Source organism: Oryzias latipes, chromosome 11 (assembly GCF_053564925.1).
Source record: "Oryzias latipes strain Hd-rR chromosome 11, Olatipes_Hd-rR_3.1".
In the NCBI taxonomy this organism is placed as follows: Eukaryota; Metazoa; Chordata; class Actinopteri; order Beloniformes; family Adrianichthyidae; genus Oryzias; species Oryzias latipes.
In genome coordinates this window covers 30,092,144-30,118,068 of record NC_136247.1, presented here as the reverse complement: position 1 = coordinate 30,118,068, position 25,925 = coordinate 30,092,144, and the positions used below count along the sequence as shown (strand labels likewise).

The 25,925-nt window shown below is 43.2% G+C and overlaps 2 protein-coding genes and 1 long non-coding RNA gene across 4 annotated transcripts; all 3 read left to right on the top strand.

Moving 5' to 3' along the window:
* Positions 1 to 474: 474 nt before the first annotated feature.
* Positions 475 to 728, top strand: LOC144995099 (uncharacterized). The gene is made up of 2 exons (XR_013658737.1): positions 475 to 573; positions 679 to 728. It is a non-coding gene; the product is annotated as an uncharacterized LOC144995099 (long non-coding RNA).
* A 1,858-nt stretch (positions 729 to 2,586) lies between these two features.
* Positions 2,587 to 10,907, top strand: clptm1l (CLPTM1 like). Of its 2 annotated transcripts, none has more exons than XM_078955241.1 (18): positions 2,587 to 2,815; positions 4,411 to 4,631; positions 4,733 to 4,827; positions 4,931 to 5,120; positions 5,340 to 5,521; positions 5,628 to 5,706; positions 5,835 to 5,952; positions 6,022 to 6,116; positions 6,666 to 6,750; positions 6,901 to 7,004; positions 7,223 to 7,288; positions 7,636 to 7,686; positions 7,778 to 7,860; positions 7,938 to 7,972; positions 8,045 to 8,100; positions 8,500 to 8,544; positions 8,689 to 8,804; positions 8,884 to 10,907. In XM_078955241.1, the coding sequence occupies exons 2-18, from the start codon at positions 4,467 to 4,469 to the stop codon at positions 8,966 to 8,968; spliced, it is 1,650 nt and encodes a 549-aa protein (XP_078811367.1). In that variant the 5' UTR covers positions 2,587 to 2,815; positions 4,411 to 4,466; the 3' UTR covers positions 8,969 to 10,907. The 2 variants fall into 2 exon arrangements, with proteins under 2 accessions (XP_078811367.1, XP_078811368.1); XM_078955242.1 differs by lacking the exon at positions 2,587 to 2,815 and adding an exon at positions 3,421 to 3,563.
* Positions 10,908 to 21,820: 10,913 nt separating this feature from the next.
* rplp1 (ribosomal protein lateral stalk subunit P1) lies at positions 21,821 to 24,467 on the top strand. Its single transcript, XM_078955243.1, has 4 exons — positions 21,821 to 22,067; positions 23,170 to 23,244; positions 24,143 to 24,254; positions 24,336 to 24,467. The coding sequence occupies exons 1-4, from the start codon at positions 21,996 to 21,998 to the stop codon at positions 24,416 to 24,418; spliced, it is 342 nt and encodes a 113-aa protein (XP_078811369.1). The 5' UTR covers positions 21,821 to 21,995; the 3' UTR covers positions 24,419 to 24,467.
* Positions 24,468 to 25,925: the final 1,458 nt, after the last annotated feature.

Here is a 25,925-nt window from a genome sequence, read left to right as displayed (position 1 = left end):
TGTTCACCGTAATGAACTACGACTTTGTGGTCCCACTGTACAGAGTGGGGCTGTGATAGTGCCCCCTGTGGCAGAGGTGGATGGTGAGTTAGATGCCAATGGGGAGGCTGATGACTCCGTGATTGGTGTCCTTGTGCCTATCACTGGGTCCAGTCTTGAGGTTCGTGGGCCTAGTTCTTGTAGGGGTGGGGCTGAGGCTTCAGCTACTTCTCTTGACACTTCCACACCATGTGTGCCAGTTCCCACAGTGCTTCCCTCAGCATGTGGGGTTGAAGGGGGAGCAGATGACACACAGTTGGCACCCATAGTGTCTGGGCCTGTTGGGCCTCGCCGGACGACTCGTTCCACTGCAGGGTTACACTCTAACCCTTTTCGTTTGCCCAAGTCGGTGTTACCATCTGATGGCAGATCAGTGGGGCACTGATCTTTTCTTGGGGGGCATAAGTGTGACCAATGGGGATTTGGCTCGGGGGGCGTGATACAATATATAAGGAGAGCAGGTGTGTGTGTGGGATGTAACACTTGGCCGTTTCCGGTTTTGCGGTGTGTCGTGTCGTGGAGTTGCTGTCTCTGGTATGTGTTTGTTCTCACATTCATATATTTAGTGTGTTTAACGTTTCACCTGTTTCTTTCTTTGTGTATGTCACATTATTGTATGTCATCATCTTTTGGTTGCAGTGCCGCTGCTTTGGTTTGACAATATAAAAATAAAAGGGCTTGAACCTTTCTATTGTCTTCGCTCTTGTTTCTGCCGTCGTGGCACGCACCTGCGGAGGAACCGGCTACATTAACTTTATACACAACACACTAACTTTACACACAACACATTAACTTTACACACAACACATTAACTTTATACACAACAAACTAACTTTACACACAACACACTAACTTTACACACAACACATTAACTTTACACACAACACATTAACTTAACACACAACACAATAACTCACAACACAACACAATAGCTCACAACACAACACATTAACTCACAACACAACACATTAACTCACAACACAACACAATAACTCACAACACATTAACTCACAACACAATAACTCCCAACACAACACATTAACTCACAACACAACACATTAACTCACAACACAACACAATAACTCACAACACAACACATTAACTCACAACACAACACATTAACTCATGGCCCAGAAGGGTCACAACACAACACATTAACTTACCTCACAACACATTAACTCACAACGGAAGTAAAGCAGCAATTGAAGTGCTTTTATTCTGAAATTTCTACTGGGCTGAGCAGCTAACTACCTAACAGAAAGTAACGTCACAGTGAGCTGTGGAGGGAGCTGCACGTGCGCTCCTCTCCTCTCCTTTTTTCCGCTCGTCTTCTCACACAGGCACCTGCAGTCCCCAACACACACGCACATACAGGACAGAGCGGAAAAAAGGAGAGGAGAGGAGCGCGCGTGCAGCGACAGAGGGGGGTGTCAGAGCGGAGGGAGGAGTGTGCGTTCATATTGTGTGTGTTTAGAGGAAGGAGAACCGTAGTACAGACAAAGTTTCTGGCAACACTGCTGCTAGCTTCTCTTGTAGCAATAACACGCTCCCTCCACAGCTCACTGTGACGTTACTTTCTGTTAGGTAGTTAGCTGCTCAGCCCAGTAGAAATTTCAGAATAAAAGCACTTCAATTGCTGCTTTACTTCCGTTGTGAGTTAATGTGTTGTGAGGTAAGTTAATGTGTTGTGTTGTGACCCTTCTGGGCCATGAGTTAATGTGTTGTGTTGTGAGTTAATGTGTTGTGTTGTGAGTTATTGTGTTGTGTGTTATTGTGTTGTGTTGTGAGTTATTGTGTTGTGTTGTGAGTTAATGTGTTGTGTGTTAAGTTAATGTGTTGTGTGTAAAGTTAATGTGTTGTGTGTAAAGTTAATGTGTTGTGTGTAAAGTAAGTGTGTTGTGTTGTGAGTTATTGTGTTGTGTGTAAAGTTAATGTGTTGTGTGTAAAGTTAGTGTGTTGTGTATAAAGTTAATGTGTTGTGTTGTGACCCTTCTGGGCCACCGTAAAGTAGGACTTCTTTGACAAAAATCTCATGGACGCTCAAGAACTCATAATTCTAAAAATGGTCCAATATGACTTCACCCACTGATCCCTGTGACTGGTAAAGAGGAGGACTTCATTGGGTTTGAAGACTTTTTTCTGTTTGTCAGACTAAAGTTTAATCCCACTTAATGTCCTAAAATTTTTTATTTCAAATATATGTGTGTGTGTGCGTATTTGTACGAATATAAATATATATTATTTGTATACAATTTTGATTGATAACTTAGGGACTTCTACACATTTAAACTCATCTCAGAAAAGATTTGATGCTACGCTAAGTACATTTTACAGATTCTTGTTTTGGAATTTACCATGACATATTTCAGAAAAACAATGAAAGAATGGTAAGAATGCTCTAACAATACATCCAGCTTTCTCTTTATCTTCTCTATCTATTGATTTTTTTCTAATTTGATCCCCAAAACATGAATATATATCCTATTTGTGTATGATAGATGTGTCCGTTTTCTTTAGTTTATTTAGCTCCAGGTCCTGACGTGAAATCTCGCGATGTTTCCCACAGATCTCTAAACCCGGAAGCGAATGTGGGAAATGTGTAGACCACCTCACGCTTCTCACTTTACTTTTGGACTTTTTTGTTTGGGCCACAGCGGCAGAATATTTCCATATAGACATCCGAAGGATTTGGCTGAACGATACGATGTTTGTGAGCTGATCGAGAAGATGTGGACCGTATAACCGGACGGACAGACAGCCGCTGATCCAGTTGACGGTAAACGGTCGCTCCTCTCTGTGTTCACGGTTACGTTAGCGTGGGTAGCTTTTGATAGGAAATTGGCACCGTGGTTCAAACCATTTAATTTAGTGTTAATTGAATCATTGTTTTCTTGCCAACATCAGAAGGCTCGTTCGTCTCATCTTCGTTTCTTTGTCTTTGTTTGCTTTCATTATTCTCCTCAGCATTTAAAACACAAACACCAGGGAGATTAATAAATTGCAGCGAAAGTTTCTAGTGGTTATTTTAAAAAAAGTTTCAATCTAAGACAAGCAAAGATTAATTCTAGCACTAAATACATAAAATATTCTGAAGCTAAACCCAAATGACAACAACAATGATGACATTCAGACCAAACAAACACAAACCTATACTCAGCTTCGACCATGAAAGTGTCCATCATTGTTCAGGATCGGGTTCTGGTTCTGTTCATCTGCAGACCTGCAGACTCTCCTTCCTGATGGTTCTGGTTCTGTTTTTCCACCTGAAGGCAGCATTAGCATGTTTTGCATGGTCAGTTTGTCTCCACGCCATGTCCACCATGGTGTCTCTGTCAAAGCTCCCTCTCTTCATTCCCATGTCTGCTCTCGTTGGTTCTGTCAGAACTGCAGTGATGGTTGAAGTGGTTTCTGATTGACCCAATGAAACCAGAGGTGATTCCCCCCTTTCTGTGTGCAGCCGGCGCTGTTGGCATCGCTGATGCCAATGTGCGTTGGGTCAACAATGTGTGGGGAAACGCGGGAAAGTAAGTTTTGTGTGTGAAACAGAAGTCAAACCCTCCGTCAGGGGCAAACGCTCTGGAGCAGAATGTCCAAACTGAAGACTTGTGACTGTATTTAGCTAATCATTACATTCGTTAATAGCTAAGAGTTAATTCCACTTTCAGGACTGTGAGTCCAGATGATCCCTGCAAAGCCACCGTCATCCAGTATGAATCACAAGCAGACAGAGATTTGTCAAATTTCAAAATATAAAAGGGAAGTCTCTTGATTTCATTGATTACTTAGTTACACACGCACACTGCCACACAAAAACACACACACATCTGTTAATGTGGGATCCCAATCGACCTGAGAAATGGAAAAAATCCAAAATGTTTTCAAAAACAATGAATTTGTATTGTTAAAGAATTATTCTAATGAATTGTTTTCTACATTTTCTGTCCCTCTTCAGGTTTTTTTTAAAGTTAGCTATCTATTAAATTCAGGGACAAACTGAAAAAAGCCACATTTATTTTTTCAAAAAAGCAAACACATTTATCATTTTTTAAAGAGTAAACGAGGATTGAAGTATTTTTTACCTGTCTTTAAGGCTAGAAAGGATTGAAATGCATCAGCACCAGCCAGACCACTGTGCTAATCTAAGCAGTAGGTTAGTCATTTGTCAGGACTTGTTTTTCTTGTTCGACACCTTAGATAAGGTGTTCATTTGTTGTGTGACATTTGTAAGAATAAAATAAAGCATCACCTTTGGGTTTGGTTTTGTTTAAAGTTTAAACGAGTTAAAGACATCAAAACATGAATGAAAGTGGCAGAAAGGTGTCAAATGTGCGTTTTTCTTGCTTCTTCTTTGTGGATGATGCTCATTTGCAGACGTCTGGCTCAGCGGTGCAGCTAGCTGAAGGAAACGGAGTCACTGCACAAGCATCATGTTTCTGAAGACGTCCTTCACCACCCTGGTTGTGGGGGTGTTTGTGGTCTACGTCCTCCACACCTGCTGGGTGATGTATGGAATTGTGTATACCAAACCCTGTGACAGCCCCAAAAAAGACAACTGCATCACACCCTACCTGGCAGGAAAGCCCAAGCTGCAGGTCAGCCGCTTTGGCTCTCTGACAGAATTTAAGTTATCATCATAATGGTGCAATCTAAATTATTATTGCCTTACATTAAAATCTGGAAAAATATCTTTTAGCTGAGCATCTACACAGCTCTGCAGTCCAATGCAAATGGGGGCCACGCTCTGATCTTCAAGGAGGACGACTTTGATGTCTACGGCAAGTTTGAGAGGTGAGTTCACATTTGATAAGAAATGCTGCTGCCTTTTGAAGAAGACATTTCTGATGGAAACACATGTTCTAATCTTTACCATGCTTTATAACCTGCTTTCCAGGATCGTCAATGTATCCCTCCCTAAGAAGACCCGCAACAACGGAACCCTCTATGCTCTCGTTTTTGTCCATCAAGCTGGTGTGAGTCCGTGGGAAGATCCACGGCAGGTCCACTTGGTGGCTCAGCTCACCACCTACATGGTTCCAAAACCTCCTGAAATATCGCTGATATCCAGAGAGGATGAACTGCAGGTGATGAACTTCAAAACGCGGCTTTTTCTCTACAAAAGTGGGCTCGTTGACTCTATTTAACGGAGTAGTGTCTGTTGGGGCGTCATTCATTGTGTTGAGCCTTTTTTATTTAAACAAAGGAATTCTGTAGAAGAACACAAAGTGAGTTTAGTTACAGATCAAAGCAGTCTTTGGAGTTATGGCACTCAGACTTCACCGCCCGTCTTTCCTGTCACACAGGATCAAGAATCTCAGAACGCGAAGCGGTATGATGGCCGCGCCGCCCCTAAAGGCGAGGCCACTTCCTCGCCAGACCGTCCGGTGTCTCACTGGCGTTCCCGCCTGACACTCAACATTGTCAGTGACCACTTCCTGTTTGACAGAGGTCACCTTCCCAGTGACGTTCACAGATACCTCAGAGTGTAAGACGAAGAGTGCATGAAGTCAACGCCATCCTGGTGTGGAGAATCAAGCATAAGTCACCTTCTCTTGAAAAGTAACTGGAATAGAATCCTGGCTGTATTTCAGATTCCAGAATGGGAAAAAGATGGTGTATCTACCTCTGCTGTTTGTTGATGAACTCAGCAATCGGGTCAAAGACCTGCTGGTAGGTTGGAACTTGAAATATTTCCTTTAGAGAACAGGAAATCAATCCTGACTTGGTGTCCCTGTGTGGGCTAACATGCATTCATGTTGCTGCATGGTAGTGTCTGAGCGTTTGGTGTCTGACTGCAGGAGATCAACAGCACGTCCACAGAGCTTCCTCTGGCCGTCTCCTATGACTCCATCTCTCTGGGGCGGCTTCGGTTCTGGATCCACATGCAGGATGCAGTCTACTCCCTGCAGCAGTTTGGTCTGTAAACCGTTCTGTCACAGAAAGACCCTCACATGCACTGACTGAACACGTGCATTTGCTTTGCAGGTTTTACAGAGAAGGATGCAGATGAGATTAAAGGCATTTTTGTGGATACCAATCTCTACTTCCTGGCTCTGACCTTTTTTGTGGCTGCATTCCATGTGAGTGAGAGCTTATGGGATAACCTCGACTGAAGTGTCTTCCTCAGTCTCTCTTCTCCTTGAAAATAGAAAACAAATTATCGTTGGGGGAAAAATAATTCAAGGATCCGGTAATAAAAAGGCCTTCAGCCAACAGTAGCTCCAGCATCCCGAGACCCCAAAGAGATTCAGCAGCTTCTGAAAATGGATGGATGGAAGTCTTTTTTATAGAAAAAAAGCTCTTTTTTTGGGTAAAAAATCCCTAGTTTTCAGGCAGAAATCAGAATGTTTGGCCACAAAGAGGGTTGGTTTGGAAAAAGTCAGGCTCTGTTTTGTTCATACTGCAGTCAGACAGGATGCAGCACATGGTGCTGGGCTGTGTTTTCTGCTAAAATGGGTTGGAGTGGACTGCTGAAAACCAAAAAAGATTCTTGATGCAGCTACAGAAGTTAAGATACAAGATCTTATGAGATACCTGAACATGTTCCTTAGTAATTGCATTGTAAAAAGATGAAGCATGTCAACTGTTTGTTTTCCTGTGAGGGTAACGCTGTTTCTATATTATTTTAGCTTCTCTTTGATTTTCTGGCTTTCAAAAATGACATCAGCTTCTGGAAGCAGAAGAAAAGCATGGTGGGAATGTCCAGCAAAGCAGGTACGCAGCAGTTCCTCATGGTGATGTGGTTCTTTTCTGCCGGGCATCAGGAACTCGTTTCCTTCTATCTCAGAAGAAAAGAATCTCTTTTCCAAACTGTTCCTGAGTTGCAGAAATCCAAGTCACTGATGGCCTTTGTTTGTCCTACAGTCTTGTGGAGATGCTTCAGTACCATCGTGATTTTTCTCTATTTGTTTGATGAGCAGACCAGCCTCCTTGTCCTCATACCTGCTGGTATCGGCTCCATCATTGAAGTAAGCCTTCTCGGTGCAAACCAACCAGCATCTGCAGCTGGAGCAAAAAGTATTTGATTCTTCAAGTTGGCAAACTCTTTTCTGTACCAAAATACCCAAAACGTATTGAAATACACACATTTAAGTGTGACAGAATGCATGACTACCAAATACTTTTTGCTCTGTTGTTTTGTCTTTGCTTGATCAGTGTCTAAAAACAGTCTCGTGCATTTTTAAAGGTGTGGAAGGTGAAGAAGGCTCTAAAAATTCAGGTTTTCTGGAAAGGAGGCAAACCAACATTCCTGGTGTGTAAATGATCTTATTCCTTGATCTCGTTCTTTTCTGTCTGCTCTTTTATGGTACATATCAGGAATCTGGCAGAAGCAGTACAAGGGAAACAAACTACAGCCCATAATTTGACTGTCACAGTTCTATGCTTCCAAACTTTGAAGCCGTCTTTTACAGCAGGTTCCAAAATGTAATGCAATAAAATTAGGATGAAAATCTACAAAGATCAGAGGCACATTGGCATTGGACCATAGTGCTCGTCAATAAATCTGATCAGAATCAAGGAAGGCATTTTTTATTCGGAACCTTTATTTTGTTTACAGAATGGTTGTTTTGTGAAATTCCTTTATATTTTTTATTACAGTTTGGAAAATTGGATGAATCGGAGAGAAGAACTGAAGAATATGATACTCTGGTCAGTTTCATTTTGACATTTTTATGCATTTATTTAGGTACTATTGTACTGTTTGAACCTTTTGTACTTTTTTATTTCCTCCTCTTCACAGGCCATGAAATATCTCTCATACCTGTTGTACCCGCTGTGTATTGGAGGGGCAATCTATGCTTTGATATTTCTTAGATATAAAAGGTAGCAGAAACAAAAACTGTGGTTGGTTTGTCAGCAGTCATGTGGTAGTAATGTTAAAGTGTGCGTCTCCCTTTTAGCTGGTACTCCTGGTTGATCAACAGCTTGGTGAATGGTAAGCAGTTTTTCTATTCTGATAACAAATCAGCCTCCTGGTTCTTTCCTTCATGAACTGTCATCCTTTCAGGTGTTTATGCCTTTGGATTTCTCTTCATGCTTCCCCAGCTGTTCGTCAACTATAAGGTCAGCTTCTTCATAGACGTTCATTCGTTACCCAAAAATGAAGGTGTCTGATCTTACAGACCAGAGTTTGTTCTGCTCAAATCCATTATTGGGAAAAGTGAGAGCTTTACTGAGTCCACCCACCTGCCAATCAAAAATGACCCAATTCTGCAGCAATTTCAGCCTAAACAATATCTAAATAGTATTTGTCACAAAACGGAACAAAATGGTAAACATGAAAAATGCTGTCATAAAAATTATTTTTCATTCAAATTTGGACAAATTAACATTGGAGGGAAGTTGCTACTTTTAGAAGCAGAGACGGGGGCTTGAATTTCTCAAACTCCTGCTAAAGAAACTTGACATGAAACGACTGGATGTTCTTTGATCGAAATCATCTGCTCTTCTTTCCCTGAACAGCTTAAATCTGTGGCTCATTTACCTTGGAAGGCTTTCATGTATAAGGTGAGAGCTGAACCTGTGATTTACACGCCTGGAACATGAATGCTTCTCTGTTTATGGGTATTTCATTAGAATTGCTGTCTTCTTTTTGGTTAGGAATATTTTTTGCATATATTGAGAGTCAAGGTTGTGTCTGATTTTTCCCAGGCGTTCAACACCTTCATTGATGATGTGTTCGCCTTCATCATCACTATGCCGACGTCACACAGACTGGCCTGTTTTAGGGACGACGTGGTCTTTCTGATTTACCTCTACCAACGATGGTACTCACTCAGACTCACATCATTCAGCACATACATCTTAATTGATTAAAAAAAAAAACTTTTTTCTATTTTTTTCCAGGCTCTACCCAGTGGACAAAACCAGAGTAAATGAATACGGAGTTTCATACGATGAAAAACCCAAAGGGAAGACTCATAAGGACTAGTAGAAGTGTTCATCTTCTCATGAGGAAGTCAAAGGATCAGGACATCTGAAGGCAGAATCGCACTTTGCAACCAGCTGAACATCCTCCATTTCTCAGTGTTGACCAACCTCCATCACAGCATTTAATGAGAAGAATAGAACATTCCAGTTTGACTTTGTCCAGTCTAGACGGGAAACATTTTAATGCAGTAAAACGAGGTTTTGAGGGTAAAGAGCAAACACATCAAATTCTCCTTTAAAGTGTAGCACAAAACCTGTCGTATCAGCAGAAGTGAATCCTGTAAAGGTTTGATTTGACCAAGTTAGCTGCCAAAACCATCATGAAAATGTCTGACTTCCTCACCTGCCTAGAGGTTTTCAAAGGTCTTTATGATCAAGGTCTTTATGAAATGGAAACAATGGGGGGGTGACACCCTTTTTGACATCAGTTCTCCGTTCTGCTCATGACTTAAAGTGATTACTGCTCAATTCCCATGTGACTTTACGATTTCATCTTCTTAAGTTAAAAGAGCTGCAATTCCATTTTGTAAAAAAAAATTCTTTTCTTTTATATGAATGTGAACTGTATTTACACTTTCCAATAAGCAAATATTTAAAGTTTTCTTGACATCTAATGATGTTGGGAAGAAGCTTCATTTGCTGAGCATAGCAACAGTTTAATTAATGCCGTTCAGACGTTTTTGGATTTATTCATAGATGATGAGACTTCAGCAAACACAAGTCTTTGCCACCAAACTGAGATCGATGTATTAAGGCCACGTATATGGATGGCAGCCTCACTTAAATGAATACATTTTTACCAATATTAGGCTATTGAAAAACATCTCATCAAATGTGGTACTAAGTCTTAGTGAAAACTGTGAAGGTGTCATCAAAGTTTCCATTATTGTGTAAGAACTCAAACAAATGATAAAATCTCATCAGATTTTCCAAAAGAAATTCAGCTAAAATCAATCCACGAGTTTTTTTTTTTAGATAAAATATGTCAGTAATCTGAAGTTGATTAATATCAAGTTCTTTGTAGGTGGAGGATGACAAATGTTGAGGTGTTTTTTTTTATAAACTTTTGAAAATGTCTTGAAAAAATTTCTGAAAATTTGTGAAAAGTTCAGAATCCTGTAAATTTGGTTTGTTTTTTTTATTCCTTCAATGACTTAAACTGTGCTATACTTTTCACAAGCAAAGGCATATTGTGAGTTTTTCTTTTGTTTGTGTGTGTTTTGTTTCTCTTCTCCCATTAAGTATTTTCCAATATGGCCAAGAAAACCCTGTAGTGCCAAATGTGACTAGTTTTTGTTTTGATTGCATTTGCATCAAAGGTCCACAGATTGTTTTACATGAAAATGGTTTTTTAAGTGATTTGCAATTGAAGGAAAGTATTAGAGTCACATTTAGGTTTTTTTTTTTCTCTATTTACTTAAAAATGCTTTAACTTACCTATTGTTTAGATATCAAAAATGTTTCCACAAATGTTAAATGTCTTTTCAAGTCTTGTTAGTTGCAAAGTAATTTGAGATTACCCAGAATTTTGTTTTCTTTATTAATTGGTTTTTTTTTAGACCAGATGAAATTGATAGTAAAATATTTGCATTCATTCTTTTTTGTAGATATATATAAGATTAATTTTAGCAGTGACTTGACAAACTTTGCTCAGCTGTTCATGCACATGCTTTACATTCTTCCCAAAGTGGAGATTATTTTTTGTTCAGGTTCAAATCTGTCAACAGTAGTCATCCTTTCCATTCACTTTTCTGCTAGCAAAGCTGGTAAAATTGTTATGTAACCCTCAGAAAATCTATTGTTACCAGGTTCATGGAAGTGTTTAGCTGCTTCTTATAGACAGAGCTCTGGAATTTACTGTGGTTAGGGTTAAATTGAATTCTGTCTGTCTACATTGGCATTGAGTAATGTTTAAGATTAAACTGGTATCCTTATTTAAAGCAATTGACCGTTTTCTCTATCTGGATGATAAAATGGAGTTAAATAATAAAATATAGCAGCGGATGCTGGCTCATGAGCTGCTAGAGAAGCTGCGACAAAAAAAACATGACGAAAAAAAGTCCACTGGCTGTGTTTTGGTTTATTGTTCTTCCTCAATGACACATAAGATGCAAACGATCAAAGGCAGAGATTTCCTTCAAAACAAATACAAAAAAAAGACACCGGGCCTGTGCACCCTCTGAACCGAACACCCCAGCTAAAACGGGTGACAGGTCCACATGTGACGTCTCTACTTATCCCGTGAACTCATAATGGCAGCTACAACTATGTTGCACATAGACAAAAACTGATGGGCCTGGACTTTGAACCCACATCCCACTGGTAGACAGGCAGTTAACCCTCCTATTATCCCTGGGGTCTAGTTGACCCCAATTCAATGTTTGTCATTCAAAAAATAATACTTAACCTTTTTCTTTTTTACTTCATATTTCATGACTTTTGCTAACTTGATGGGGCCAACTGATTAAGCATAAATTATCGTGATATTCTTTTCAATGTGCTAAACACATATTACATACATCACTGTTCCTCTGGGTCAATTTGACCCAGGCTGTTTTAGCTGTGTAAAACTTGTCTGTCTGTGTGCGTGTCCTAACATCCCCACACCTGGGGGGGAATCTAGGAAGCGTGTTTAACCCTTGTGCTATCTTAGATGACCCCCCTTCCATTGAGGTGTCCCCCCCACCATGACAAAGGTGGATAAAGGTGGAAAGATTTCATGTAATCCATGGACACCAGTGAAGATCACAAATCATTGAAGAAAAAAGGTTCAGAGCACTGTCTAGTGGGTCTAGATGACCCAACTCCCAATGTTAAAGTGCCTAGGATTCAATTCAATTTTATTTGTATAGCCCAAATCACAACAACAGTCGTCTCGATGGGCTTCGAAGTAAAACATGAACTCAAAAGGATCATGAATACAAAGAGTTCAATAGGAAAATACTAAAATGAATTAACAAACTGACTAAGATATACTGGCATCCCTGCCCTTAGACCCCCCTTTTTATAAGGAAAAACTCCTAAAAAAAACGGATTCCGGAAAAAACGTGGAAACCTCAGGGGTGCCCACATGAACTTATCACTAAATCTACGACTACTTATATAAAAGTCCAGCAGACGAGCTTCATCCAGCCGTGGTTGGGGGGACAGTCAGAGGCGCGAGTCGAGCCGGAGACAGGAACCACAGCCAGGTGTAGGAGCAGGAGCAGAGACGAGGTAAACGGTCAGGAACTGGAGCACGGATGAGCAAACTGGAGTCTGGAAGCACTCCCACTCCCCAGGAGGGGAAAGAGGGACAATACATGAATCACTGCACCAAACAGAGGCATGGAGAACTAAATGATGAATAATGATCAAGAATAGAGGAGAGGAAAGGTAGAAGTAAAAACAGGAAAGAGGACAGAACCCCAGAGCACCATAGTTACCCCAGCTTCAACTTCTAGCAGCCTTTTAAAAGAAATAGTTATTAAGTTTAATTTAAACAAATTAACATTAAGTTAAATAATCTCTGAATACTAACTAGTCTGACAATAATCCTGTCCACAGAGGAATGTTTTCAGTCTAACTTTGAATGTAGAAACTGAGTCGGCCTCTCTTCCATGAGCTGGGAGTTTATTCCATAAGACAGGGGCTTGGTGGCTAAACGCTCTACCTCCAACCGTACTTTGACTAATTCTAGGAACCACAAGCAGTCCTGCATTTAGTGAGTGAAGTGTTCTGATTGGATGGTAAGGGACTATGAGGTCCTTAATATAGGACGGGGCCATTCCATGTAAGGCCTTATAGGTTAACAGGAGGATCTTGAACTGGATTCTAGAATCAACTGGGATCCAGTGAAGTGAAACCAACACAGGAGTGATGTGATCTCTTCTGCTAGTTCCTGCTAACAATCTAGCTGCTGCGTTCTGAACAAGCTGGAGACTTCTTAAGGAACTCTTAGGACACGCTGCTAACAAGGAGTTACAGTAATCCAGCCTCGACGTAACAAATGCATGGATGAGTTTTTCAGCATCACTCTTAGAAAGTATATTTCTGATCTTAGCAATATTCCACAGGTGAAAAAAGGCAGTTCTGCACGCCTGAGATATGTGAGCCTTAAATGATAAATCCTGGTCAAGTAAAACCCCAAGGTTTCTAACTGTGGAATTAGGGGCTATACTTATACCATCCAGGGAGACTATCTGAGCAGACAGAGCATCTCTGAGGTTTTTAGGACCAAGTATAATGACCTCAGTTTTTTCTGGGTTCAAGAGGAGGTAATTAATTGTCATCCAGGTCTTGATGTCTCTGATGCAGGCGTTCAGTTTCTCTATCTGGTCATTCTGGTCAGGCTTCATGGATAAATACAACTGCGTATCGTCGGCATAACAATGAAAATTAATGCTGTGGTTCCTGATTATGTTTCCTAGGGGTAGCATATAAAGCGTAAACAGGATCGGTCCCAAGACTGAGCCCTGTGGGACTCCATAGTTGACTCGAGTGCACTGAGAGGAATGGCCATTTACATTAACGAACTGATACCTATCGGACAGATAGGATTTAAACCACTGGAGAGCAGATCCTCTGATCCCTGTGTCCTGCTCTAATCTATGGAGTAAAATACCGTGGTCGATAGTGTCAAAGGCTGCACTGAGGTCCAACAGGACCAGAATAGAAAGTAGTCCCTTTTCTGAGGCCAATAACAAGTCATTAGAGACTCTAACTAGTGCAGTTTCCGTACTGTGGTGAGGTCTAAACCCCGACTGAAAGTCTTCAAAGTGGCTGTTGTCCTGTAGGTGGCAGTAAAGCTGCTTAACTACAACTCTTTCTAGGATTTTAGAAATAAAGGGCAGGTTTGATATCGGTCTATAGTTGGCCAAGATGCTAGGATCCAAACTGGGCTTTTTCAGAAGAGGTTTAACAACTGCATATTTAAAAGACTGTGGCACGTAACCCGTTTCCAGAGAGGCATTTATCATTGTTAATATGGGATCATTAATTAGGGGAAAAGTTTCTTTAAAAAGTCTAGTGGGAATTGGGTCTAACAGACACGTTGAGGATTTGGAGGACGTAATAATTGATGTTATTTCCGCTTGATCCACAGCAGTGAAGCAGTCTGTTACAGAGGTTTCTATGGATGCCTCCATTTCTACCGCTTCAGCCTGTTCTGGGCTGATAGTAGGAATAACTTGATTTAACTTATGTCTAATATTTGAGATTTTATTATCGAAAAATGTAAGAAAATCATCAGAGTTGAGAGAAACAGGAACATGTGGTTCTACTGAGCTCTGACCGCGAGTTAATCTAGCAATAGTGCTAAAAAGAAATCTTGGATTGTTTCCATTCTCTGATATTAAGGTTGAATAGTACTGGCTTCTAGCTCTACGCAGAGCTTTTTTATAATGCTGATCTCTATCCCATGGGTTAGAACAAGGTCCAGGGTGTGCTTATGACAGTGAGTGGGTTCATTCACACTTTGGGTGAAACCAACATCATCTAATAAAGCTGCAAAAGCCTTTCCTAGACAGTCACTGGGGTCATCAACATGAATATTAAAATCCCCTAATATTATAGTTTGATCAGAATCTAAGACAATAGTCGATAGGAAGTCGGAAAACTCAGTTAGAAATTCTGAATATGGGCCGGGGGGGCGATAAATAATTATGAGTAAAACAGGTTTTGGAGTTTTCCTGTTTGGGTGACTTAAAGACAATATGATGTTTTCAAATGAATTCTAAGCATTTTTAACTTTAGGGCTGAGAAGTAAGCTAGACTGTGATATTACTGCCAAACCCCCTCCTTTCCCTGAAATCCTGGATTTCTGATAGTTAGCATAAGTGGGGGGGGGGGTTGCTTCATTCAATCTAACATAGTCATCCTGATGGAGCCAAGTTTCTGTTAAGGCTAAAAGACTGAGGTTGTTATCAATGATTAACTCATTGACTAAGAGGGACTTGGAGGAAATGGATCGAATGTTTAATAAACCGCATTTAATTACATCATAATTCTGCTTGTGAGTACTGCTGTCTGTCACTTTAAGGTTTCTATGACGCACTCCTTTGATTTGTCTTTCAGCACATAAGCTAAAGCTAGGACCTGCTTGACTTTCCCTGCATGGGTTTTGCACCGGCACTAACCCTAAGGGAGGCTCAGAGGAGCGTTTTACACTGCTGCTCTGCGCCCGGGTCTCGTCTCTGGATTGTCAGGTTAACAGACTAAGGCTAGCAGAAATGTTTCTAGAAAGAAGAGCGGCACCGTCCCGAGTGGGATGGACGCCGTCTCTCCGCATGAGACCGGGCTTCCCCCAAAACGCGCTCCAGTTATCCACAAAACCAACGCCGTTTTCTGGGCACCATCTAGAAAGCCAGGGGTTAAATGATGAAAAGCGGCTGTACATTTCATCACTGACTAAGTTCGGCAGGGGACCAGAGAAAATTACAGTGTCGGACATCGTCTTAGCCAGTTTACACACCGAAGCTACGTTTAACTTAACCACCTCCGATTGTCTCCGTCGGGCATCATTAACGCCTGCGTGAATCACGACTCGACGGAACCTGGACTTACTCTGAGCTAACATCCTAAGGTTCCCCTCGATGTCACCAACTCTGGCCCCCGGATAACACCTGACTGTAGCCGCTGGGAGCTCCACGTTTCTAACTTCAGAAGAGCCTATAACCAGAGTTGAGGGTTCAGCGGGTGTGTTGCTGAGGGGTGAAGGAATTTATTTTTTGTGGTTCTCATTTCTCCTAGGCTTTTATCTTATCTTTATTTCATTGAAGGTTTCCTTCAGGTTTACTGTGTGAGCTTCCTGAACATTGCATATGTAAAGAGGTTGTGACGCTGGAGTTTCGAACTCATCCCTTCAGGAGAAAACAGTCTTTGATCTTCTAAGGCCATTTGGTTGTAGGTCTGACATGGGCCATAAATTAACTATCTCTGACACGCCAGCTGTGGGAACCACTCCAGGCGTCCGTTCACGTGTGAAGAACAAAGCTCTAGGATCGACTTCCTGCGGTGACAGTTCCTGCCACCCATGGGGATTCCGTACCGTGTCTATCTGTGAGGTTTCCCCCCAGAGACCAGATGCGTGATTCTAAGGATGGGCTGAAGGAAGTAGGCGGGCTCCTCTGTCAGCCAATCTCTAGCGACCAGAGGCGGAGATTCGGCGGCCATCTTGCTCCCGGGGGAGGATGTTCTGACCACATGCTTAAAAGTCTGAACTCAAGGAACTTTCCTATGTCTCCAGACAAGCTGCATGTGAATTCGGAATGTAACCTCTTGCGTATTGCAGGCCTTGATTTTGGACACCCAGATCGATCTGTTTTATTCTGTTTTATTCTGTAAGATTATCTTTTACTTTTTAGAAATATTGTTAGGGAATAAATTTGTTAAACTTAATCCGGCCGAATCCCGTGGTTTTCTCCTTCTCGACTTTATTGAACATGCAACAAGGAAAGTAATCTCAAAGCGACAGATTATATTTTACAACATGACGGAGTCCTAGCCAAAATGGCGTCGTCGACTGTGATTGGCTTTGTTTGTACCATGTGGTCGGCGAGACGCGTCCCTGACGACCAAATATGACGGAACGTGCTGAACTTTTTCACGATGAAAATTTCAAGAGTTTGGGATGTAATTTGCGGTAAAATCATGGTGGGGATAGTCGTTATCGAGCGTGGTAATGACTTCGGTTGTGGTTTAAAAACAAATTTCAGTGAGTTTTCGGTTCACCGAAAAAGGTTTTTATGTAGCGCAGCGCCTCCGACGGGAGCCTCTGCCGCAACGGTGAGATGGCTGCATGCATGACTGCTGCAACCCGTCTCTGTTCGAACAAAAACAACTTTCTCGGGAGGTTCCCCAAAGCTTTTCAAAAAACATGGTAAGGTAGTATCGGTCTAATACATTTGGGGTAAAATAATTTTGTAATTATTTCGGTTTTCTTATTGTGAATACATGTCTCTAATTTGTTTGTATGTCCTAATAACCGCGATTAAGTTCAGCTTTGTTCGAAGAAGTATTATTGACATTTTTAATTTGTTTAATTCCGTTTTCTGTTTGTTTTAATCTTGTGCACTGCTGTTTGAATGAGATTTGTTTGTTTGAATCATAATCAATAGTATTTGAAAATTGTTATCAGAATAGGGAAAAGGACGAGGTAAAGAAAAAGGGAAACATGGTTTTTGAGGATTTGGAAGGATGTGGCAATGTAGAGACAAGAAATGTAAGGTGAAAAGCAGGAGAAATGAAAGGCATTGTAAGTGAAATTATTGAGGGTCTGTGGACATGGACAGGTGTGGTAAGGAGGAGCAGGGTCTGGTAGAACAGGACAAGAGGGAACATGAATGTTAAAACGCTAGTTATGAACGATTCATTTCAGTGAAATGGTTTATTTTTGTTTGTGTAAGGTACCTAATTTGTTGTGTTATGTCTTTTGCAAAAATGGTTAAAAGTTATTGTCTGTATTTTAGAGTGTGAATTGTGTTTTTGGTTAAATAAGGAAAAGCTTAAATTGTGGGATTTTGTTGCTTTTAGCACTTCTCCAAATTCTTTTGTAGGGCAGCAAGTCCTTAATGGTAAGTAAAAACAATTTGTCTTTGTTTCTTGATTAAAAGTGAATGAAAAGCTGCCAGAATGCATGTAATACAATATATTTTTCAAAGATTTTGCTCCAGGTCCTTCATTTCGGACAAAGAAAATTTTAAGGATTTTTCCCTTTGCTGGCTTTCATAACTGATCAACTTACGGTGTTGGAGACGGTGAAGACTGAACATGACTAATAAATTTCTAAATCTCTTTCCAAGCAGAAGGCAGACCTCATAAATCTTTACACAGAAAAAATCCCGCTGCTTCAAACCCCTCCCTGCTTCGTGGGTGAGTGACAAAAGGCGCAGTAGTTTACCATCCTCCGCAGCTCACTACCTTCACAGGAGGGGGCTGAGTCAGGAATGACTGACCCTCAGGTCAGCTCCTACTCAATTGAAGGCATGAATTTACACATGAAGAATGCAGTGGAGCGTCTGGCAGGTGATAAGAGTCGATTTTAACATGCATCTGATTCATCACTGCAGAGCACATTACAGGGCATAGGGAGAAGTTGAACAACTGAAAAATCCACTCGGGATAATAAAGGTGTTACAAATTAAAACTAAGCAAATAACATGATGAGTTTAAATACCCTCAGGACCTGCAGCAATGTTCAGGTATCGGAGGCCGGGACAGGAAAAAAGGCGGGTATCCTGTCAGACATCAGTGACCCACCCAGGGGACCCACCCCCAGCAGCAGCTGGACATGGGCCCGACTTGAAGGCAAACTCATAAATGGATCATCAACAACTTTGAAATGCATGGGGGGAGAACTTATTATTAACGTGGAGTCTCGGGTGCTCTAAGTTTTTGCGTTTAGCAGTATGTTTCCTCCCAACCGGTACAAACCCCTCTGTTTCCCGGCTGTCGGGAGGTCGCTGGGGTGCTGGTAGAGCGGCCCGCGCTACGAGTAACGACCTGGCTAGCCGGCTTAGCTTCCACTATGCGGAGCCGCGCTTCTAACTGCTTCAGCCTGGCCTCCAAGTCTAACACAAGACTAAACTTAACACACCTACCGCTATTTTCACTAAAGGAGGCAGGATCATCACTAAACATATGGCACATGGGGCAGGAGAGAGGAGGAGAGGCGGAAGGAGTGGTGGCCATGCTAGGTTCTAAGCTAAGGCTAGCGGTATTTAGGTAAAGAAAAGTGGGGGGGGGGGGTCTTGTCGGACCTGCCTTGTGGGGGGGCATTCTGGGGGAGGGGGGGGCACTATTGGTACGGGGCAGGGGGGGTTGACGGGTCGGGGTCTCCGCTGAGGCCATCGGCGGTTTCCCCGGCCGGTCGGCTGCCTCGGTCCCGTCGAGGCCTGACCAGAGCTCTTCTAGGGCCGGCGTTTGGGGGTGGGGGCCTGGGCTTGCTCCGGGGGGGGGGCAACGCTTTCTGGCTCCTCTCTCTCTGTGTGGGAGGGGTGGTGCTGGGCCTGGGGTGTCGGCGCCTCCGGGGGTGGGGCCCCTGGGCTGGGTGGGCCTGGCCCCCTTGCTGGGGGGGGGGGGGGGGGGGCAGCTGTTTGACCACCGGGGGACAGTCTACCAGCTGTCCCCAACTTACCCCCTTCCTCATATAACCTCATAATAGGGTGAGGGGGTGGGGGGCTTAGCCTGCGATGAGCCTTGGGGGGGGGGGGGTTTACTAGGCAGTGGCCCCCCTCCTATGGTTGCCGTATGGAGTGGGCCCCCCCTCTTTCGGTTTTATTTGCACCTTAGACATGTAGGGCCCTTGGTAGGGGGGGTGCTTGGACATCACTGCCAGCAAGCAGCGGATGTCCTCCTAGCCCCCTACCCGCCAATTTTAACCACACTTTAGACATTTAGGGCCCCTTGGTGGGGAGGGTGAGGGGACGTCACTGTTAGTAATCAGGAGATGTCCCCTTAGTGCCCTACCCGCCAATTTTAACTGCACCCCCCTTAGTACACACACCCCTCCCCCCTCAATATATACATCCCAACATAAACACACACACATGCACACACACACCCTCTCAAACACACATACACGCACACACATTTTGCAAGGAAGGTGGGACCTAGGACCGTCTGTCCCCTGCCTCTTCCCTGGTGGTGGGTACGGGCCCCTTTGCAACGGCGGCCGTGTCCCCGGGGTGCCGGCTTCCTGGGCCCGGCGGTGCTCTCTCCGCACGGTGGGGGGGTTCACATTACATCTGAGCCGGGGGTGTCTGGTCCCTGGGGGGTGGGTTCTGGTCCTCGCTCCTGAGTGCTGGGCCCCGCCAAATTTCCAACTGTGGCCGAGCCTGGTCGGGCCATATTTACAACACCCCTTGTGGGCCCTCTTTTTTCCCTGGGGTTCCCCCCTCCTGGGCGGGGGCGGCGGGCCCCTGCCTCGCTCCTCCCTGGACCAACCGTGGGCCGGGCGGATGGCTGCCTGGAGTGCGGAGCGGGTCTCCCTTGGGGGGTCCTGGCTCATATCTGGGGTTGGGGCGGGGGGATGCCCGGAACTCCTGGGTGGTGGTGGGGTGCTCGCTTGGGGCTGTGGGCGTCCTTATCCGGTGAGGCCCTGCGTTGGGTTCTCCCGGCGCGGCGGGGGGGCTGCTTTCCTGGTTGGGCTGGGGCGGCGCTCTCTTTCCCTCCGTGCCTCCCTGGCCTCTGGCTCTGGGGGCCTTGCGGCGGCCCTGCTGGCCCTGGCCTGGGTGGCGGGCTTGGTCGCCCGGGCGGCGGTTGTTCCCTGCCGGTTCCCGTGTGGCGTTGGGGGGATTCCGGCTGCCGCTGCTGCTGCGGTGGGGGTCTTGGGGTGGGGATGGCTGGGCGCTCTCCCTCCTTCTTTTCACATTCCACCACCCATTTTAGAAGAACATAAACACTCACCTGAGCACTGGTGTTAGCTCACCTTTGCACTAACAGTTTGCATGATTGAATGACTGAAAGATTTCACACTAGTTGGTTTTAAGGCATAAGTATGCGTGTAAACACTATCTGTTTTGTGTACATGTCGACAGGTGGACATTTTTGCAGCTAGCAGGTGTGTTCAATACATTTGAGTGTGTGTGTGGACAGGCTCCGCCCCCTTTTTTTTTTTTTTTTTTTTTTTTTTTACTACATTTGAACCTTACCATAATGATTAACAACCAGTAAACTTGTTGCTTTATGCTGCTTCATGGTCTTACCCCCTTCCCCTCCTATTATCACCCTCCTACCCCCCCCTCTCTCTAACGTCCCTCTCTCTTCCCTTCTTTCCTTTTCCGTCCGGTCCAACACCAAAGATTTTCAGACATGATTGAAATTAATAAAGTTTGGCCTCAATTACAAAAGGGGTTTATTCAGACATACCTCTGGTTTGTCTGAAGATTAATAACCCCTCTTGTTAAAGTAAAATATGTCCAACACAAGAGGCCCTCAGCTCTGTCTGCCCAGCTGTTGGACAGGACAAGTTAAAAAAAAAAAAAAAAAAAAAAAAAAAAAAGAATGTCTGCAAAAGAACTTGGGGTGTCCACGTATAGATACTGTTCTGCCAAGATGATTCTCCTGTGGGTCTAAATACTGATTAGTGTTAGGGTCAGGAACTTAAAAAAAAATAAAAAACAGTAACAAAACACAAAAGACAATGAGACAAGAATCAATTTATGCGCAGGTGAAGAGCAAATATGATGGAAAAGGTCCACCACGTTTCTCTTCTCCAAGGTCTGCTTCCCCTCGTGCTGTTTTATGAAGAACACAAATGAGGGACACAAATTCAAGAAAAAGACAAAACCCATTTGGTGGATTCTAACTCCACCAGTATTCCTTATCACCCCAGGACAGTGTTGTAAAACCCACTCATCCTTGCTGTGGATGAGAGAAGCAGATGAACAGACACAACGCTCTAAAAATTTAAAAATGGTCAATCTGTGTTACCATTTAAACATTCTTTCTAGACAAATACATATAAACGATGATAATAATAAAATAATGTCCTTCTTTATTCCTTCATCTGAAACATACCTCCATTTCTGGAACCGAAAGCTGAGGTTATCAACTTCCTTAGCCTCAAATTTACCGTGGGAGCTAGCATACCCCCCCGGTCCAGAGTTGATACTTTTGAGTTGATGCATAAAAGGGGGGTGGGGAGAACTACTATTCCCACGAGAACTTTGCTATTTCTCGTGGTGTAAGCATGTGGGAAACAACGTGACTTGGGTACTCCTGCCAAATTAAAAGAAAATTGGTGATGATACGTAGAGTTCTCCGTCACCGCAGTAGAAAGTTTAATAAGACGTTTTCTATCGTCAAAATCACATTTTACTCTTTACAAACTCCGCAGAGCTGGTTTGAAGTCAGTGCGTAATGACGTCACGCACCCCTTTACGTACACTATATAAAGGAAGTTCCGCCTCCATCCTTCCTCTTCCGCTGTAGGAATCCTGCGTGCCTAAGGTGTTTGGTCCTTCATCCGAAGCTAAGGCCCCAATCCGGCGACTAGCACCGTCAAATTTAGGCATCCGATCGCAGCGAGATTCAAACTCTCATCTACAATGGCGTCCGTGTCCGAGCTGGCCTGTATTTACTCCGCTCTCATCCTCCACGATGACGAAGTGACTGTGACCGTAAGTGTTGACGCCGATACCAAGCCTGTTTTCACGAGACTCTTTTAGTTGGATTAAACTGTCATCAGCATAAACCCGGACTCACCACCTGAACATGAAATGCGCACATTTACGTCCAAAACCGTAAAGTGAGGCGCTGCTCCCGCGTAAAGCCGGCTAGCATAAGATCATAGTTAGCATTAGCATAGATGCTATGCCATGATTTCCCTTCTTATGCTAACTATGATTTTATGCTAGCCGGCTTTACCGCTCAAATGGTTTATCCTGAGACCCGGAAGCAAGAAACGGCTACTATACATCCAAACCCGCGTCTGTAGTGTCTTTTGGGTCAAATGGATGTAATTGTTCTTTAGGTTTCACGTGTTCTTCACAACAATCCGGTAAAATCCTACGAAGAAACGACAGTCTGAGGATGCCTGCTACACTCACTGTATTTACAATCGAAGTGTGTCAAATGTCGGCCTCTACTTTTAGGACATTATGGTAGTCTTAATTACACTTAACTCTTTCTGTCCATTTACATTATGATCACGTGATCTGTCATCTCTCTCTAATAGGAATGAGGCATAGTTGTATGACCTGTGTGTGCAGTAAAAATTATTTTATGCAGTGCCTCAAAGCAAGAAGGTCCCTGGTTCAAGTCCCGGCTGGGGGACCCCGAACCAGAACACCGTTCTGTGTTCCTGTCTCCCTGCATTTGTGGGTTTTCTATGGGCAAACTGGCTTCCTCCACTGTCCAAAAACATGCTTCATAGCTTAATTGGTGGTTACTCTATATTGTCCCTAGCTGAGATTGTGACTGGTTACCTGTCCAGGACGTCCCCAACCCTCACCCACAAGTGGTGGGGATAGGCTCCAGCAGCCCTGTGACCGCAAAGGGGAACAATCTGTTTGGAAGATAAATGAAATGTCAAATGGGTGTAAAGACATCAGTTACAATTATGAAAAATGCTGTGTAGTATTAAGTACACTCACACAATCAGTGAAGTGAATCTTCATGTTGGATTAGGCTACACTGTTGTGACCCCCGGCCTTCTATGCAGAATTAAAAATAAACTTGAATGCAAACTTTGTCTTAACTAACGATGTTCTACATTTTTAGGCTGACAAGCTGAACGCTCTGATCAAGGCAGCTGGAGTCACAGTGGAGCCTTTCTGGCCGACACTGTTTGCCAAGGTGAGATAATTCAACACGCTATAAAGGCCCGTACACACCGGGACGAATATTCGCCAGGCGTTATTCGCCACGTTTTTTGTGTTCACACCCAGGCGATTTTCGCTGACGATGAGCCGAGCGAACATGCAATTTCATTTCCATTATAGTGGTAGCATAGCTGCTTATAACTGATGATTATATTGTTTTTGTGTATTATTTCTATTTGATTGCTTGAAATAAACCATTTCAAATCAAATCAAATTCCCTGACATTAGATGGCGCTTAATGTAAACAGAAATACTCCTGTACCCAAGGTGGCGCTGTGCAACTTTACGCTTCTTAAAGTCGCTTTTCACTCAGAAGAAGAGAGCAGGTATTTACACGCTTGTCAGAATCAAACAAAGAAAACATGAATATTTCAAGCACCAGTAGCTCCAACTGGTGCTTGGTTCGGGGATATTTTAGAATGTCCGTCATTATTTCTTCGCGGCAGTGTAGACGCTACTTGGCGTCTATCTTCTTCGCTGGTATGTGTGCTCAGCAAGGCAGTTTTGTGTTTGAGCGCCCCCAAGTTGTGTTTTACTGTAACTTCAGAAGCTCCACACACGTGTGCAAAAGCGCCGTTCTCATTGGTCGAATAGATTTCGACGCGACGCGTCAAAAAAACAAAACAAACCTGAGGCGTTTTTTTTTTTTGACGCTTTGACATGTGGCGTTTTTTCGCGTCGGTGTGCACACTCTCATTGGTGCCCTTTGTTTAGTCACGAGGCGTTAAACGTCGGTGAAAATTGCCGGCGAAATTCGTCCCGGTGTGAACGGGCCTTAAGACTGATCACCCCCCCAGGGACAGTGGATGTTTGTCTTCATGCTGCTGCTGGTTATTTTGGTGAGGGTCTCAGGGTTGACTTGTTCCTTGCAGGCTCTGTCCAGCATCGACATCGGCAGTCTGATCTGCAACGTTGGAGCTGGAGGTGCAGCTCCAGCTGGAGCTCCTGCTGCTGGAGCTGCTGCTGCTGCTGCAGACGCCCCAGGTAAGGCCTCAGACGTTACCATGGCGAGCTGTGGTCCAGAAGAACGCCAAAATTAAACCTTTCTTGTTTTCAACCCAACAGCTAAAGAGGAAGAAAAGAAAGAAGAAAAGAAGGAAGAATCTGAGGAGTCTGATGATGACATGGGATTTGGGCTCTTTGACTAATGTGGTTTCTTTTTCAAGAAAAAAAACACAATAAAGTTTTAAAAAATGAGTTTGGGTTGATTTGTTTGGCAGGAAAATGTATATGAAATATTAAGATGCATTAGTAGGTGCACATTTAGTTTCCTTTGCCAGTGTTCAATAAGCTGTGGTAGCCTAGACCAGTGTTTTTCAACCTTTTTTGAGCCACGGCACACCAGTATCCAAAAAAAAAGCAGAAATTCATGGTCTGCATTGATCGACAGCCCCCCCCCCCCCCCCCCCCGCCTGCAATCTCACGTGCATTTTGGTGATAATTGTGGCCGGAAAAGCAGGAAGTTGCGGCTGTTTTTTTCTAAGAGATGAAATGAAAGTTAAATCAGAAAATTAAACTGTGGTTTCAAGACGTTTCACAAGGACAACTCATTGTGCGCTGGGACACTGGCCCTTTAAGCCAATGCATCATGGGAGATGTAGTGTGAAAACTGCCGAAAAATTGCAGAAAGACTCCTTTCTCTGAGCTTCATTGTTTTGTTCACTTGTTCCACGGTCTGATACCGGATTCTGTGGAAAGCTACACCGCTAAAGACGAGCTTTAGCTGGTATTTCTGTTGGAACTGAGAGACTTTATGAGCAGAATCAGAACAAGGAAGTGAAGACTTTAACCACTTCTGATTGGTCAGACTGATGACATGTGATTAAGCCTCCAAGAATGATTGGTGGAGACAGTTAAAGGGGCGGGACTTTTCCGCAAACTGTCATAGCTGCAGGTAAATCGCGGTAACGTCATTCTTATCAAAATGTCTTTTATAGAATTAAATAAACACAAAGAAAAAGTAATTTTAAGATCTTTTATATTCCTTACTACTCAGTGTTTTATCAGGGCCTGTTTGGATGAACAAAGAGCTGAAATCCTGGAGATGGAAAATGTTTTTAGATCAGTGAAAGAGGGTGATTTCCCACGGCACACTCACACACGCTCAAACACTGGCCTAGATGGTACGGTCCATTTAAAGATCTGAAATGACCATTTTAGTAACCTAGATGTCCCCAGTGGGGTTTGACTTATGAACTGTTAAAGTCCTACAGTTTAAATGTCTTCAAAAGACTTGGATCATGTTAATCTGAAGCCTGTTTCCAAAAAGAGAAATGCAAAAAAGGATTTTTTTTTTTAAGTACAGAATTTAATAAACGATTTTCATCAGAGGAGGCAAGGCAGGTTTATCAGTATAGCACAATTCGTACACAAAGTAATTCAAGGTGCTTCACAAAACAGAAAAATGCATTAAAATCACAATACATGATAGAAATAATCAACGTAAAATTTACTTTAAAAGAAAATAAATTTGAAAATTGATTAACCCTTGTTCTATCCTAGGCACTTTACCATTGGGAGTTGGGTCATCTAGACCCACTAGACAGAGCTCTGAACCTTTTTTCTTCAATGATTTGTGATCTTCACTGGTGTCCATGGATTACATGAAATCTTTCCACCTTTATCCACCTTTGTCATGGTAGGGAGAACACCTCA